Below are 18,676 nucleotides of genomic sequence, written 5' to 3' on the forward strand. Positions count from 1 at the left end.
AAATATGTAAAACTTATCAATATTATAAATCTTACCAATAATATACTTTTATAATACATACATATATTACATAATGTGATTAAAATGTCCTTAGACTTCAAACTTGAATAGAAAAGTTTCTCAAAAGTTTTCCAAAAGTGACTCCAGTTTTTTTCTAATTTTGTAGGAGTTGTACTGTTTTTCTGTTCTCTTATTTTGTAGGAGTTGCACTTTCTTCTGTTCTTTTATTTTGAAGGAGTTGCACTGTTTTTTTTGTTCTCTTATTTTGTAGGAGTTGTACTGTTTTTCTGTTCTCTTATTTTAAAGGAGTTGCACTGTTTTTTTTGTTCTCTTATTTTGTAGGAGTTGCACTTTCTTCTGTTCTTTTATTTTGAAGGAGTTGCACTGTTTTTTTGTTCTCTTATTTTGTAGGAGTTGCACTTTCTTCTGTTCTTTTATTTTGAAGGAGTTGCACTGTTTTTTTGTTCTCTTATTTTGTAGGAGTTGCAGTTTCTTCTGTTCTTTTATTTTGTAGGAGTTGCAGTTTTTCCGTGCTCTTATTTTGAAGGAGCTGTTGGATTATTTACACTGGGAACTAAATCTTAAAACAAAGCAAATCTAATTAAAAACCATGTTATTCCTCAAAATTTATTACAGTTTAAATATTGTTTTTACATTTCTAAAATATGAAACACAGAATGCACAAATATAAATTATTATTCTTATCATAAATATATACTGAATATTATATACTTTTATAATACAAATATTACATAATGTGCTTAAAATGTCCTCAATTTCTCAAAATTTTTCAAAAACTCACTCCTGTTTTTTTGTAATTTTCCGTCCTCTTATTTTGTAGGAGTTGCACTTATTTCCAAGCTCTTATTTTGAAGGAGTTGTTGGATCTTTTTCTGTGCTCTTATTTTGTAGGAGTTGCACTTATTTCAATGCTCTTATTTTGAAGGAGTTGTTGGATCTTTTTCTGTGCTCTTATTTTGTAGGAGTTGCACTTATTTCCATGCTCTTATTTTGAAGGAGTTGTTGGATCTGTTTCTGTTCTCTTATTTTGTAGGAGTTGCACAGTTTTTATGTTCTCTTATTTTGAAGGAGCTGTTGGATCTTTTACCGTGCTTTTATTTTGAAGGAGGTATTGGATCTTTTTCTGTGCACTGTTTTTCAGTTGTTTTTTTTATTTTGTAGGAGTTGCACTGTTTTTCCATGCTCTTATTTTGAAGGAGCTGTTGGATCATTTTCCTTGCTCTTATTCTGAAAGAGTTGTTGGATCTTTTTTCCGTGCTCTTATTTTGAAGGAGCTCTTAGATCTTTATCCGTGCTCTTATTTTGAAGGAGCTGTTGCACCAGAGACTTGAGTTCCTGCAGCTCAGATCTGATGGAGCTCATCTCTTCATTCACACTGGAGTTTTGGTCCTGAGGCGTCTGGACTCTGTGTCAAAGAAGAAAATCAAAATTTAAAGAATTATAATTACAAAAAATATATATATTTAAATCCAGGGGAAAGTGAGCTCTGTTATATTGTGATAATGTCCATGTATTTGTTTAGAGCAGGTCATGTGACTCACCCTGACGCCTCCTTCTGCAGAGACAGAAACTCGTCCAGTGTTTCCTGAAAACAAAATACCATAATTAAGATATAAAAGCAGTCATGAATTAAATATATTTAATAAGAAATAGAAGAAAAGAAGAACCACAACAAGAGACATTTGATCTGCCCCCATCTCAGCCCAACACTAAAGAGACACAGGAGGACGGGAGGGCATCTGACTCACTTTGACCTCCCGGGTGATGTGTGCCTGCTCGCTGTGGAGGACGGGGCAGGGGGCGTGGTCTCCCTGGGCGAGCGGGGCACAGTGGGTGGTGATGTGGGCGTGGTCATAAAACCGTCTCAGAATGGGCAGAGAGTCGAGGAGCTGCAGGACGACAGCGGCCTGCTGCATCACGGCGTTCGCTTTGGAGTTATCGTGGACCCTGGGACAGGAGACACGACAGGAGACGAGACAGGAGACGAGACAGGGACACACGACAGGAGACACCACAGGGGATGAGACAGGAGACATGACGGGAGACACGACGGGAAACATGACAGGGACACACGACAGGAGACACCACAGGAGACACGACAGGAGACACGACAGGAGACATGACGGGAAACATGACGGGAAACATGACAGGGACACACGACAGGAGACACCACAGGGGATGAGACAGGAGACATGACGGGAAACATGACAGGGACACACGACAGGAGACACATGTTTACAACCGTCACTATGGAGACACGCATTTACAACCGTCGCTATGGAGATGCACGTTTACAACTGTCGCTATGGAGACAAGAGTTTACAACTGTCACTATGGAAACGTGTTTACAATTGTCACTATGGAGACGTGTTTACAAACGTCTCTATGGAGACGCACGTTTACAACCGTTGCTATGGAGACAAGAGTGTTTACAACCGTCACTATGGAGACAAGAGTGTTTACAACCGTCACTATGGAGACAAGAGTGTTTACAACTGTCACTATGGAGATGAGCGTTTACAACCGTTACTATGGAGACGCGCGTTTACGACTGTCACTATGGAGACACAAGTTTTCAACCGTTACTATGGAGACACACGTTTACAACCATCACTATGTTTCTGGCCGGTCTGCACCCAAAGGACCTGCGTGAGGAGACGCTGTTTTGTGCTGGGTGCAGGACAAAAGACACAGGAGGTGGCTGTACCTCTGGAAAGTGTCGGTCACCATGGCGATGAGCAGGTTGACGCAGAGGATGGAGGACGCGGCGAGGAAGGTTCCACAGAGCAGAGGAGCCATGACAGAGTCCAGCTTCTGCATGGAGCTGTAATCGTACTCGTCCACCAGAGTCATTCTGTAGAGCGTGAAGAGCAGGTCTCCCACCGTCTGCATACTCGGTACTGCTCCTGTACCACAAATATATATACAAATACTACATTTAACCGTCTGCATACTCGGTACTGCTCCTGTAGTACAAATATATATACAAATACTACATTTAACTGTCTGCATACTCGGTACTGCTCCTGTACCACAAATATATATACAAATACTACATTTAACTGTCTGCATACTTGGTACTGCTCCTGTACCACAAATATATATACAAATACTACATTTAACCGTCTGCATACTCGCCACTGCTCCTGTACCACAAATATATATACAAATACTACATTTAACCGTCTGCATACTCGGTACTGCTCCTGTACCACAAATATATATACAAATACTACATTTAACCGTCTGCATACTCGGTACTGCTCCTGTACAAATATATATACAAATACTACATTTAACCGTCTGCATACTCGTACTGCTCTGTAGTACAAATATATATACAAATACTACATTTAACCGTCTGCATACTCGGTACTGCTCCTGTACCACAAATATATATACAAATACTACATTTAACTGTCTGCATACTCGCCACTGCTCCTGTATACAAATATATATACAAATACTACATTTAACCGTCTGCATACTCGCCACTGCTCCTGTAGTACAAATATATATACAAATACTACATTTAACCTGTCTGCATACTCGCCACTGCTCCTGTATACAAATATATATACAAATACTACATTTAACCGTCTGCATACTCGCACTGCTCCTGTAGTACAAATATATATACAAATACTACATTAACCGTCTGCATGCCACTGCTCCTGTACCAAATATATATAAAATACTACAAAATACTGTACATAATACAAATACTCGTCTGCATACTCTGCTCCTGTACCACAAATATATATACAAATACTACATTTAACCGTCTGCATACTCGCCACTGCTCCTGTAGTACAAATATATATACAAATACTACATTTAACCGTCTGCATACTCGCCACTGCTCCTGTAGTACAAATATATATACAAATACTACATTTAACCGTCTGCATACTCGCCACTGCTCTGTAGTACAAATATATATACAAATACTACATTTAACCGTCTGCATACTCGCCACTGCTCCTGTAGTACAAATATATATACAAATACTGCAATACTATGCTCTGTGCATACTACGTCTGCATAACTGCTCCTGTACAAATATATATACAAATACTACATTTAACTGTCTGCATACTCGCTACTGCTCCTGTAGTACAAATATATATACAAATACTACATTTAACCGTCTGCATACTCGGTACTGCTCCTGTACCACAAATATATATACAAATACTACATTTAACTGTCTGCATACTCGCCACTGCTCCTGTAGTACAAATATATATACAAATACTACATTTAACTGTCTGCATACTCGCCACTGCTCCTGTAGTACAAATATATATACAAATACTACATTTAACCTGTCTGCATACTCGCCACTGCTCCTGTAGTACAAATATATATACAAATACTACATTTAACCGTCTGCATACTCGCTACTGCTCCTGTAGTACAAATATATATACAAATACTACATTTAACCGTCTGCATACTCGCCACTGCTCCTGTAGTACAAATATATATACAAATACTACATTTAACGTCTGCATACTCGCCACTGCTCCTGTAGTACAAATATATATACAAATACTACATTTAACCGTCTGCATACTCGCCACTGCTCCTGTAGTACAATATATATATACAATACTACATTAACCGTCTGCATACTCACTGCTCCTGTACCACAAATATATATACAAATACTACATTTAACCGTCTGCATACTGCCACTGCTCCTGTAGTACAAATATATATACAAATACTACATTTAACTGTCTGCATACTCGCCACTGCTCCTGTAGTACAAAATATATATACAAATACTACATTTAACTGTCTGCATACTCGCCACTGCTCCTGTACCACAAATATATATACAAATACTACATTTAACCGTCTGCATACTCGCCACTGCTCCTGTACCACAAATATATATACAAATACTACATTTAACCGTCTGCATACTCGCCACTGCTCCTGTAGTACAAATATATATACAAATACTACATTTAACTGTCTGCATACTCGCCACTGCTCCTGTAGTACAAATATATATACAAATACTACATTTAACTGTCTGCATACTCGCCACTGCTCCTGTAGTACAAATATATATACAAATACTACATTTAACCGTCTGCATACTCGCCACTGCTCCTGTAGTACAAATATATATACAAATACTACATTTAACCGTCTGCATACTCGCCACTGCTCCTGTACAAAAATATATTACAAATACTACATTTAACCGTCTGCATACTCGCCACTGCTCCTGTAGTACAAATATATATACAAATACTACATTTAACCGTCTGCATACTCGCCACTGCTCCTGTACACAAATATATATACAAATACTACATTTAACCGTCTGCATACTCGCCACTGCTCCTGTAGTACAAATATATATACAAATACTACATTTAACCGTCTGCATACTCGGTACTGCTCCTGTACACATATATATACAAATACTACATTTAACTGTCTGCATACTCGCCACTGCTCCTGTAGTACAAATATATATAAATACTACATTTAACCGTCTGCATACTCGCCACTGCTCCTGTAGTACAAATATATATACAAATACTACATTTAACCGTCTGCATACTCGCCACTGCTCCTGTAGTACAAATATATATACAAATACTACATTTAACCGTCTGCATACTCGGTACTGCTCCTGTACCACAAATATATATACAAATACTACATTTAACCGTCTGCATACTCGCCACTGCTCCTGTACCACAAATATATATACAAATACTACATTTAACTGTCTGCATACTCGCCACTGCTCCTGTAGTACAATATATATACAAATACTACATTTAACCGTCTGCATACTCGCCACTGCTCCTGTAGTACAAATATATATACAAATACTACATTTAACTGTCTGCATACTCGCCACTGCTCCTGTAGTACAAATATATATACAAATACTACATTTAACCGTCTGCATACTCGGTACTGCTCCTGTACCACAAATATATATACAAATACTACATTTAACCGTCTGCATACTCGCCACTGCTCCTGTAGTACAAATATATATACAAATACTACATTTAACCGTCTGCATACTCGCCACTGCTCCTGTAGTACAAATATATATACAAATACTACATTTAACGTCTGCATACTCGCCACTGCTCCTGTAGTACAAATATATATACAAATACTACATTTAACCGTCTGCATACTCGGTACGCTCCTGTACATACTACATTTAACCGTCTGCATACTGCTCCTGTACAAATATATATACAAATACTACATTTAACTGTCTGCATACTCGCCACTGCTCCTGTAGTACAAATATATATACAAATACTACATTTAACTGTCTGCATACTCGGTACTGCTCCTGTAGTACAAATATATATACAAATACTACATTTAACTGTCTGCATACTCGCCACTGCTCCTGTAGTACAAATATATATACAAATACTACATTTAACTGTCTGCATACTCGGTACTGCTCCTGTACCACAAATATATATACAAATACTACATTTAACTGTCTGCATACTCGCCACTGCTCCTGTAGTACAAATATATATACAAATACTACATTTAACGTCTGCATACTCGCCACTGCTCCTGTAGTACAAATATATATACAAATACTACATTTAACCGTCTGCATACTCGCCACTGCTCCTGTAGTACAAATATATATACAAATACTACATTTAACTGTCTGCATACTCGCCACTGCTCCTGTAGTACAAATATATATACAAATACTACATTTAACCGTCTGCATACTCGCCACTGCTCCTGTAGTACAATATATATACAAATACTACATTTAACGTCTGCATACTCGCCACTGCTCCTGTACCACAAATATATATACAAATACTACATTTAACTGTCTGCATACTCGCCACTGCTCCTGTAGTACAAATATATATACAAATACTACATTTAACTGTCTGCATACTCGCCACTGCTCCTGTAGTACAAATATATATACAAATACTACATTTAACCGTCTGCATACTCGCCACTGCTCCTGTAGTACAAATATATATACAAATACTACATTTAACCGTCTGCATACTCGCCACTGCTCCTGTACCACAAATATATATACAAATACTACATTTAACCGTCTGCATACTCGCCACTGCTCCTGTAGTACAAATATATATACAAATACTACATTTAACCGTCTGCATACTCGCACTGCTCCTGTACAAATATATATACAAATACTACATTTAACCGTCTGCATACTCGCCACTGCTCCTGTAGTACAAATATATATACAAATACTACATTTAACCGTCTGCATACTCGGTACTGCTCCTGTACAAATATATATACAAATACTACATTTAACCGTCTGCATACTCGCCACTGCTCCTGTAGTACAAATATATATACAAATACTACATTTAACCGTCTGCATACTCGCCACTGCTCCTGTAGTACAAATATACACACAAAAGGTATGTACATTATTAAAATATAAATTCACACTGTGTATACAAATATATTAAAATACTAATTTAATGTCTGCATACACGGTTATTCTCATGGGAGAAAGTTTTCAAAAGGCATTATTCTATCTTATCTTAAAAAATCTTTACTGTGAGTGACCTCCAAAGATGATCCAGAAGCTGCAGGCGTACGGGATGAAGATCTCCACGTACAGGAACAAGAACCTCATCACATCTGCAGCCACTTTCCCCAGCATCACAATGAACGGTCCCATCAACCTGGAGAGAAGAAGAGGAGACGAGGAGAAGGTCAGAGGAACGGAGCATCAGAGGGTCGGAGGTCAGTTGCTACCTGAACGCTCGGACATATTTCATGAGCCTGAGCCAGAGGAAGATGATGGAGACAGAAAACAGACGAAGAGTGGCGACGTGGAGAGAGTCGGAGGGTCTGATCACGTCGGCCACGTGCACCGCCGTGGACACGCCCAGCAGACAGTACACCAGCCAATCAGAGAGGTTCCTGAAGAGAGAGAGAGAGAGAGACGACCAATCAGAAAGAGGAGCTGCTCTCTGTTAAATGAAGTTGCGTTGAAGTTGTAAAGAAAACACACACAAATGGAGAAATACACATGGAGAGATACACAATAAATAAGTCGAATCGCACATGAGATATCCTGACTTTTGCCTGTCGAATGTTGAGTTAAAATTAAATATCTTGGGCGTATCGTCACCGCGGACATGACAGATGATGAAGATATGTATAGACAGTGTAGGATGATCTATGCTCAGGCAAATCCTCTTATGCCTTTGGTTCTTGTGAGGCCTAAGACGAGGCTCAAAACCAAGAGGACTGGACCTTCTCTGCGACCGACCCCAAACTCTGAAACACTCTTCCCCCCTCACGTCCCAACAGACCCCACAGAGGAGAGTTTTAAGTCTCGTCTTAAAACCAAATTTTATTCTGTGGCTTTTAACACCGTGTGAGTCATGTGGTCCTCTGTGTCTTTTATTTATTTTATTTATTTACTGCTATTTTATGAGGCTACAGCGGCTTGTCAAAGCCTGATCTCGTCAGATCCCAGAAGCTCAGCAGGGTCAGGCCTGGTTGGTACTTGTCGTTGTGTCCTTAGGCAAAACACTTCACCCACATTGTCTAGGATGAAAGTGGTGTGTGTGTGAATTATGGTGGTGGTCGGAAGCGCCGATGGTGCAGATTGGCAGCTGCGATTCTGTCAGTCTGCCCCAGGACAGCTGTGGCTACAATAGTAATTCACCGGGTCTGGAGTGACTGAATGATCTGTAAAGCGTCTTTGTGACGTATATATTTGCTTTTATTGGTTTTATTGTTTTTAGGAAGGGTATGACAAAATTTTAGCAATTTGTGGTCTTCATTTTATGATCTCTGTGCAGCACTTTGGGACTATAAATACTATAAATGCAAAAACATAAATGTTTAGTATTTTGTATTGTCACTGTCCTTGTCTGTTTTTAAAATGGACCATGAGTCAGGAACAAAGATGAATAAAAAAAAAAAAAAGTCAGTGCCACCGAGGGAATCGAACCTGGAACCTACTTTCTGTGTGGTGAGTGAGTTAGAGCAAGTCTTCTGCTCAAACCACTACAAATAACACATTCACACAGGAGAGGAGAGGGTGAAATGACACTAACAGGAATTAAACCTTAAAACTTCAGGTTAAGGGGCAAGTGTCTGCACCGACTGAGCCTCTCATAGTGTAAACGCTGTGTACAGTGTGAGTTACCACAGATCTCTGCTGTAGTTTCCTCTCATGTTCTGCACAGACTTCAGCTGATCCTCCAGGAAAACTCGGTCCTGAAAACACAAACTATTTAACACAAGTAAAACATAAAAACAAACAGTTGACCTCCGACCTGGGGCCACATGGGATGGCAGCCGCGCAGGTCGTCACGGATACGGCGCTGCTCCCACTTCTGCTGGAGGCGGAGCTTCCTGTTGGAGCGGCGGATGTCAATCACCTCCCGAAGCACCTCCTCCAGCGTGAAGAGCAGAGCCACGACGGCGAGCAGCACGCGCCACCAGTCCTGAAACCAACACACAGACACTTTAAATCCACCAGTATGAGGTGGACGAAGTGTCTTGCCTAAGGACACATCGACAGAATTTGGTCCATGAATCATTCCTTCGACCTTCAGTGGATGAATGCTCTAACACAGAGGACAAGGGGGTCGCAAAATCTTTTTGATTTGTTTTTTATATTTTGGAACATTAAATAATTTTGGTGCAAGCACATAATTATAGCAGCAAGGATGCAACACAAGTAAAATGATAACAAAGTATACAGTATAGATACAGTCATACACAGCTTTCATAATATCACTACACACACACTACAACAAAAATCCTACAAAAGATAGTCATCCTTTTGAAATATAGGCCTGAATTGAAGACCATTTGTCCATGAATAAATCTGTCTTCATTTGTAACCTTGCAGTTATTTGCTCCATATGATATACATCCTTTATTTTATTTTTCCACTGGGTAATTGTGGGGGGCAGCGGCCTGAGCCAGGAGACCGAATTTTTTTTTTAAAAGTAAAATTTTCAGCAAATGAAAATGGCTATTTGTTCTTAGGTTGTTTGGAAAAATTCCCAACAGAACACTACATGGCTCTAATATAATTTTGATCCCCAAACAGTTTTCAATTTCGCATTGCACGTCCCTCCATATATTTCTTTGTTTTTTAAGGATGAGGATGAACTGGTTTTCAGTGGGTTCTGTCTGTTTGCTTTTTCATCTGTCTTCAGCTGTCTCTTTCTCTTCATCCCCTCGTCTCTCGCTTCCTGTCAAACTGCAAACACGTCGACCTGGATTTTATCATTTCTTTATAGGCTACATGTGAAGACTTCTGTTACAGCTTTACTTTTACTTCTCAAAGGTATAACACATTAGACTAGATGAGACAAGAGAAGTAAAGCAGGGAAGATAAGGGCAGGAGAGGAGAGAAAAATGCAACCGCCTTCGTCGAGAGTCAGAGAAGAATACCTCTTCTTCAGAGACTTCAGAGATTTCACTATTGATTACATTTTTCTTTACTATGGAATATCCAAAACGTAACCTGATCATTTCTATTTTTGACTAGACCCAAGAACTCCCTGTGTTAGAACAAAAATCCGCATTTTAAAGTTATTCATTTTGGCTGCCCCCATCTGTCTTTAAACATATTGGTTTATAGAATGATCTAATGTCATCTGCAACGTTTTCCGGTCCAATATCAGTAATTTATGTATGTATCATTAGGCTTGTTTGTAATGATACAGTAAACTTTGTACTGCGAGGAAGTGAATGGACGTCAGTAATCCTAAACCACTGCGACAGCCGCAGTCATCAGCCCGTGCAGCCACCACCCGTTGTGGAAGCACCAGCCAATTTGCATACAACCTTTAAGTCTGAGGTCTAGAAACATTTTGGGTTTGTTGTGACACGAAAGGAGAAAGGAGAAAAGATGCCGAAAATGTTAAAGAATGTGTTCAGAAAATCAAGTTGGGACAAAAAACTCTACGTGAAGCATTTACAACAGAACTGCCTCACAACAGCTCAAGAAATAACCAAATACATCACAGAAAACGAGTGATTTGCATCCATTTTCCACGGTGGATGGCGTAAAAGGTTAGTGGCAAAACTCGAGCTGAAATATAAAATGCCATCACTTTTAAATTAGTTTTTTTATTCCCTATGACACAGGTGTCAAACATACGGCCCGGGAGCCAGATCTGGCCCTCCAAGACCTTTAATCTGGCCCTCGGCTGATTTTCTACTAAAATATTTTTAATTATATTTTCTATTAAAATATTGTTAATTTTCTGTGGTGTTTATCACAGCAGCGTCTCCAGCGTCTCTGTACGTGGCCCCTCCCACCAGAGCAGCACAAATGAAAACTTGTCTCTTTCCAAACGCTCTTAAAGGACGATCGTTTTGACTGTTGACCGTGACACCCTCATCAGAAAAATGTCCAACACGAGAAAAGTGGAGCCGAGTGCAGGATTTTACAACAAAAATGGACTTATTCCTATTTACATACAAGTTCACGTTAAAACATTGTGTTAAAATTGTATTTTTCTTAAAGTTTCAGGTTGTTCATAATATTATAATATTTTGTAATAGAAAGAGTTCATCAATTAAAAAATATTTCTGTAATAGATTTGAGTTTCTCTCCACAAATATTTGAACTTATTGTTATTTTTGGGGTTTATATGACATGAGTTTTCTGATCCGGCCCCTTTGGGATCAAAGTAGGTTGGATACGGCCCCCGGACCAAAATGACTTTGACACCCCTGTTCTATGAGGACGACTCAAATATACACAGAGTAATAATGTGTTTAATGAAGGTTTGCGCACATTTGTTTACATTTTACATAAAACAAAACTTAAAACCACATGGCTCATTTGCATAAACGCTGAAAAAAAAACAGCTCGCTCCTTGTGCGCTGATGCGGTTCAGCTTCTGTCAGACTAACTCCTACAGTTTTATTACAATTGTTTTTTTGCATTTCAGCTTTAAAGGCTTTTCAAAATGTCACTGATATGAAAATGACAATAAATGTTGCATCAAATGACGGTCCAATAAATATCGTAGCGTGAGGTTCATACCGTGACGATATCGTATCATGAGACTAACCCCCTGTTTATATTTAACACACATCCACTGTCATGTCCGTGTATAAAGTATTAAAGCACAGATATGTTTAGTGAAGCGACTGAAGTGAACCTGCGGCAGCACGTATCTCTGAGGAGAGTCTCTGGTCACCGACACAGAAATGGCCACCGTCGTCCAGGAAACGTTAAAGAGGAAGTTCAGGATCAGCAGAAGCCACGCCCCCATCCTGAAAACGTAAACAAACAAACAAACACGTGAACGATACGGACAGGCCTCGTTTTAGAAGGACGTGTGTTCTAAAACTGGTTCTACAAGAGCTCTGTTAGACTTTAATCAAAGAGTTGGAGCTACAAAAGCCGAGTTAAACACCTAAACCGGACCATGAACATTTGTATTGATCACATTGACTGTTTTTTTCTGCTGAACATTCCACCACAGAGTTACACAGATTCTGTAAAAGTCCAGACCGTCCGTAGAGGTTCCACTTGACTTCGATGAGTTTGAGAAACACTGGGTTCATGATGAGGTCCAGTTTGCCCCGATGCACCACCACCTCCAGCTGCGATCAAAAACAAACCAACACGAGATTTTAAATGAACGGACAAAGTTAGAGCTAGAGGTCCGTGCACCATTTGCTTTTTTAACATTTCAATTAAGAATGAAAAACAATAAAATGGGAAAACAGTTTGTTATTTCATTTTTCTATTTTAGTGTCAAACAAAAAACAGATTTCAACCTCTATTTTCAACATTTAATTTAAAGTTTACTTCACCAACACCAATTAAAAACTCAGTGTCTATTTTAATTTTGATATTTTATTCTCTGGTTTATTTGCTCTGGAAGTTCTGCTGCAGTGTCGACCATGGACTATAATTAAAACAATATTTATTTTAGTTTTGTGGAGTAAACTGAACAAATTTATCGCTGCTTTCTGTTTCTCGTCATGGAGTTCAGCAATGACTTTCTAACAAGCAAAAGTAAACGCATCGCTATAAAAGAAAATGACATATTTGCTCAAAAAACTGCGAAGATTTTTCTGGTAAATCCTTCTAACAGCAGAACTGAACCGGGGGAAATAAACAAGAGAATAAAATATTTTAAATGGAAACAGGCAGAGAGTGTTTTTGATTGGTCTGAAATAAACTTTCAATTAAATATTGGAAATTAAAGTCAATTTTTTTTTTTTTTGTAAAGCAGAATAATGAAATAACAAGCTGTTTTTATTGTTTTTCATTCTTAATTGAAATTCAGAAGAACAGATGATACACAGACCTCGTTGTCTATGTTAACTTTGATATTTTTTTCTCTCAGGTTTATGTTCTGCTGCGAGAAGAATTTACCTGAAAAATCTTTGCAATTTTGTGGACAAACATTTCGTCGTCTTTTATAGCGACGCGTTTACTTTCACGTCTTAGAAAGTCATTGCTGAACTCCATGACGAGAAACAGGAAGCCGCGATAGACTCTCCTTTGTTCATGTGGCTCCATAAAACTATAATAAAAATAGTTTTTATTATAGATCCACGGTTGACACTGAATTCACACGCAGCGCTCAGCATCAGAACTTTTGGGGCAAATAACCAAAGAGAATAAAATATCAAAATTAAAATAGGCACCAAAACTTTTTTCTGATTGGTGTTATTTGAAATAAACATAAAAACAAAGGTTGAAATCTGTTTTTTTTTTTTTTTTTGTTTGACACTAAAACAGAAAAATGAAATAACAAACTGTTTTTCCATTTTATTGTTTTTCGTTCTTAATTGAAAATCGAAAGAATGAATGGTACATGGACCTCTAGGGTTCTTAATTAAGGTGTATTTCAACTGCTACTGTGACTCTTGTTGGGTATTCTAGCCCTAAGGTATTAAATAATAAAATATAAGTAATAAAAACTACTAAAAACAGGTGTAAATATGACTAAAGCCAATTAACCAGTTCTGTACCATGTCTCATTTTGGATACAAGTGAAATTATATGACCTACAACTGAAACGGCAGGTCTAAAACAGGATTATTCCAGGACTAAACCAGGTCTAAACAAGACTAAAGACCTTTGTGGCCACTTCCAGCTGTGACGTGGACTAAAAACTAAAAATACCAACAAATATTTACATAAAATATTAAGACATTAGCTGATGATGCTGCATGAGGATCTGTGTGTTAAATCTGAGACTCACAGGAGACGTCGGGTCCCTCAGGTCGGCCTCTGTCACAAACAGCAGACGTTAGATTAGTAAAGAGTGAGATCGTGTTCAAACAGAACAGTGATGAAGTTGCATTGATTTTATTAATAGTAAAGGATTAATATTAAGCATTCTTGTGGCTCTAATAGACTTTTTCCACAATGGTCAGGAATTGCCTCGCTAAAGGTTTGTGGAACTTCTGGTTAATGGTTTTCTGTGGCAAAACGTCTCTCATATTTTCCAGCAGCTTCATAAATCTGCCCCATCACCAAAACTTAGAATGTTTATCCTTTGTGGAGCTTGTTGGTTGGAGATTTGGTGATGGGGCAGATTTATGAAGCTGCTGGAAAACACGACACACATTTTTTGCCACAGAAAACCAGTTGACCGCAAGTTCTGCAAAGCGCGGCACTTTCGGCCATCGTGAAAAAGGTTTTGTCCTCTTTAAATACGCTTTGGGCTTAAAATCTGCACAGGAGAAGCCCGGATTTTTACCTGTGACGCAACAATCGGGGCAATTTGAGAACCGTTCATTTTTGAGGACTTAGAAAACAATACTTTGAGTTAACGGGTTAAGGAAACAAGCGTGAATGAAACAACAGTGGGATGTTTTAGCTTCCACCCATGCTTACTTATGTTATTGTGTCCTTGAGCAAGACACTTTTACCTGTATGTATGAATGTGGTATGAGAGTTGGTTGAAAAAATATTAAAATCTAGCTTCACCAGTCTGAAAACCGAGGAGTAAATGAATACAAAGTGTTAATGCCTTGCTGTTGTTCCTCGCAGTGTCCTGTAGGTGGCGCTCGCTCTCACCTTTGCTGTTGGGGTCCACAGGCTCCGGCTCCAGGAGGTTCAGGTGGAAGTACTGCTGTCTGCTCATCGTGTCGTGAACGTGGAACTGATTCAGAGCCAACTCGGCCTGGAACCAAATACAAGAAAATACAATATATGTGCCAAAATAACTGTGAAATACAAATAAATGTAGGAAATGACAAAGATGGTCTTGATTTGGTCTCAATGGGCTGTGGTCTTGGTCTCGTCTCGGTCTCAACCTTTTAAAGTCTTGGTCTTGTCTTGATCTTTAAAAGTCTCGGTCTTGTCTTGGTCTCGACTTTAAACGTCTTGGTCTTGATTCAGTCTCGACCTTTAAAAGTCTCGGTCTTGTCTCGATCTTGACCTTTAAAAGTCTCGGTCTTGTCTCAATCTCGACCCGCAGAGGTCTTGGTCTTGTCTCGATCTTGACCTTTAAAAGTCTTGGTCTTGTCTCGGTCTCGAGCTTTAAAAGTCTTGGTCTTGTCTCGGTCTCGAGCTTTAAAAGTCTTGGTCTTGTCTCAGTCTCAACCTTTAAAAGTCTTGGTCTTGTCTTGGTCTCGACCCTCAGAGGTCTTGGTCTTGTCTTGGTCTCGACCTTTAAAAGTCTTGGTCTTGTCTTGGTCTCGACCCTCAGAGGTCTTGGTCTTGTGTTGGTCTCGACCTTTAAAAGTCTTGGTCTTGTCTTGGTCTCGACCTTTAAAGTCTTGGTCTTGTCTTGGTCTCGACCCTCAGAGGTCTTGGTCTTGTCTTGGTCTCGACCTTTAAAAGTCTTGGTCTTGTCTTGGTCTCGACCCTCAGAGGTCTTGGTCTTGTCTTGGTCTCAACCTTTAAAAGTCTTGGTCTTGTCTTGGTCTCGACCCTCAGAGGTCTTGGTCTTGTCTTGGTCTCGACCTTTAAAAGTCTTGGTCTTGTCTCAGTCTCAACCTTTAAAAGTCTCGGTCTTGTCTCGGTCTCGACCTTTAAAAGTCTTGGTCTTGTCTTGGTCTCGACCTTTAAAAGTCTTGGTCTTGTCTCGGTCTCGACCTTTAAAAGTCTTGGTCTTGTCTTGGTCTCGACCTTTAAAAGTCTTGGTCTTGTCTTGGTCTCGACCTTTAAAAGTCTTGGTCTTGTGTTGGTCTCGACCTTTAAAAGTCTTGGTCTTGTCTCAGTCTCGACCCTCAAAGGTCTTAGTCTTGTCTTGGTCTGGACCTTTAAAAGTCTCAGTCTTGTCTCGGTCTTGACCTGTAAAAGTCTTGGTATTGTCTCGGTCTTGACCCTTAGAGGTCTTTTCCTGGTCTTGACCCTCAGCGGTCTTGGACTTGTCTCGGTTTTGACCTTTAAAAGTCTCAATCTTGTCTCGGTCTCGACCCTCAGAGGTCTTGGTCTTGTCTCGGTCTTGACCTTTAAAAGTCTCGGTCTTGTCTCGACCCTCAGAGGTCTTGGTCTTGTCTCGGTCTTGACCTTTAAAAGTCTCGGTCTTGTCTCGACCCTCAGCGGTCTTGGTCTCGTCCTGGTCTCTGGCCCCTGTGGTCTCGGACTGGTCTTGGTCTCGATTAGTGCGCTCTTGACTAAGACACTATAACATCGTCTTAGTTTTTCTGAGATGTTGTAGGTGACATAAAATGGCGGCGGCGGTTACCACGGGCGACATGTGGCTGATGAGGGCGGTGACGAGGAGCTGTCCGTCACGGTCCGTAAGCCCCGCCTCCGCGCCGAGCTCCAACAGCACACGGGCCGCCGCTCTGCGCTCTGAAAACACCAACGACAAACTGTGAAGTAAAGACTAAAATGACTAAAATGACTGAATTAAGTCTAAAAGAATTTGAACCAGGATTATTCCAGAACCGAACCAGGACTAAACCAGGACTAAACCAGGACTAAACCAGGACTAAAACAGGACTAAACCAGGACTAAAACAGGTCAAATATAAGTACTAAAATATAAAAATGACATGTCTGAAGTAGGATTATACCAGGGCTAAACCTGATCTAAACAAGATCTAAACCAGGACTAAACCAAAACAAAACCAGGACTAAACCAGGACTGAAACTAAAACTAAAATCTATCTCAATTAGGACACAGTGTGAAAATTTTTACTAGGACTAAAACAAGATGTCTGGACTAGGATTATTCCAGGACTAAACCAGGTCTAGACCAGGACTAAACCAGGACTAAACCAGGACTAAACCAGGACTAAACCAGGACTAAACAAGGACTAAACCAGGAATTGTATGGCTTAAGATTACAATGACATATCTGAAGTAGGATTATTCCAGGACTAAACCAGGACTAAATCAGATCTAAACCAGGTCTAAAGACTAAAGGTCTAAAGACTAAAGACTAAACCAGGTCTAAACCAGAACTGAAGCTGTTCTAAACCAGATCTAAACTCGATCTAAACCAGGATAAACCCGGTCTAAAGACTAAAGTAGAACTAAACCAGAACAGTCTAAACCAGATCTAAACCAGGTCTAACCCAGATCCACATCAGGACTAGACCAGGTCTAAACCAGGTCTAAACCAGGACTAAACCAGGTCTAAAGTTTAAAGACTAAAGACTAAAGTAGAAATTAACCAGAACTAAACCAGTTCTATAGACTAAAGGTCTAAAGACTAAAGACGAAAGTAGAACTAAACCAGGTCTAAACCAGGACTAAAGTAGAACTAAACCAGATCTAAACCAGGACTAAAGTAGAACTAAACCAGATCTAAACCAGGTCTAAATCAGGTTTAAACCAGATCTAACCCAGATTTAAAGACTAAAGGACTAAAGACTAAAGCAGATTTAAACCAGGTCTAAAGATTAAAGTAGAATAAACCAGGTCTAAACCAGGTCGAAACAGACCAAAGACCCCTGAGTGGTCCAGACCTGTCCTCGGTCTCACCCATGTTGGCGGCGAGCTGCAGAGGCGTGCGGAGTTTGTAGTCCACAGATCCCAGAGACGCTCCGTGAAGAACCAGGACCCTGATGGACTGGAAAACGGCGTCGCTCTTCGCCGCAAAGTGAAGAGGAGTCTGAGCCTGAGTCCGGGTCCGGGACTCTGGGTCGGCTGAGGAGGAGGAGGAGGAGGAGAGGGGGGGTTTGGGGTTAGACTCCAGATCTCCCTGTGTTACTGTGGCAGAGTGGTTAGCCCACCGTTTCTCTGGAGGAGGAACAGGACCATCTGGCTGTAGTCCAGGGCAGCGGCCACGTGGAGCGCTGTGACCCCAAACTGATCTGGAGTCATCAGGTTTGACCCGCGATCGAGGAAGAAGCGCATCACGTCCACGCTCCAGGCACGAGAGATCTGTAGGGAGCAGTGTACAGGACAGAAGAACGCTTCAAAAAACATTCAAATAAATATAAATAATCACTTGGATTATTTTCTCGGAGAATTAAACCAGGACTGAAACTAAAACCAAAATCTATCTCAATTAGGACACAATGTGAAAACATATACTAGAACTAAAACAACATGTCTGGATTAGGATTATTCCAGGACTAAACCAGGACTAGACCAGGACTAAACCAGGACTAGACCAGGACTAAACTAGGATTAAACCAGGTTTAAACAAGAACTAAACCAGGGCCAGAAACCATGTGTCAATTAGGACAAACTGTGAAAACTG

The 18,676-nt window shown here is 39.9% G+C and overlaps 1 protein-coding gene across 1 annotated transcript in view; it reads right to left on the minus strand.

The window, feature by feature from the left end:
• Positions 1-1,281: 1,281 nt before the first annotated feature.
• The window catches only part of LOC129408257 (transient receptor potential cation channel subfamily A member 1-like), a 24,464-nt gene continuing 7,069 nt past the window's right edge, over positions 1,282-18,676 (minus strand). The window contains exons 6-20 of the mRNA XM_055151399.1: positions 18,204-18,354; positions 17,953-18,117; positions 16,707-16,816; positions 15,089-15,194; positions 14,268-14,296; positions 12,560-12,651; positions 12,204-12,318; positions 9,392-9,518; positions 9,218-9,347; positions 7,810-7,977; positions 7,618-7,736; positions 2,729-2,927; positions 1,770-1,968; positions 1,563-1,606; positions 1,282-1,426 (exon numbers count right to left, since the gene is read on the minus strand). Of these exons, the coding sequence (XP_055007374.1) occupies positions 1,282-1,426; positions 1,563-1,606; positions 1,770-1,968; positions 2,729-2,927; positions 7,618-7,736; positions 7,810-7,977; positions 9,218-9,347; positions 9,392-9,518; positions 12,204-12,318; positions 12,560-12,651; positions 14,268-14,296; positions 15,089-15,194; positions 16,707-16,816; positions 17,953-18,117; positions 18,204-18,354 (1,899 nt within the window). The remainder of the gene's footprint in view (positions 1,427-1,562; positions 1,607-1,769; positions 1,969-2,728; positions 2,928-7,617; positions 7,737-7,809; positions 7,978-9,217; positions 9,348-9,391; positions 9,519-12,203; positions 12,319-12,559; positions 12,652-14,267; positions 14,297-15,088; positions 15,195-16,706; positions 16,817-17,952; positions 18,118-18,203; positions 18,355-18,676) is intronic.

This window comes from Boleophthalmus pectinirostris, unplaced genomic scaffold (assembly GCF_026225935.1).
Source record: "Boleophthalmus pectinirostris isolate CB_2022bp ecotype Guang Dong unplaced genomic scaffold, ASM2622593v1 HiC_scaffold_16, whole genome shotgun sequence".
Lineage (NCBI taxonomy): Eukaryota > Metazoa > Chordata > Actinopteri > Gobiiformes > Gobiidae > Boleophthalmus > Boleophthalmus pectinirostris.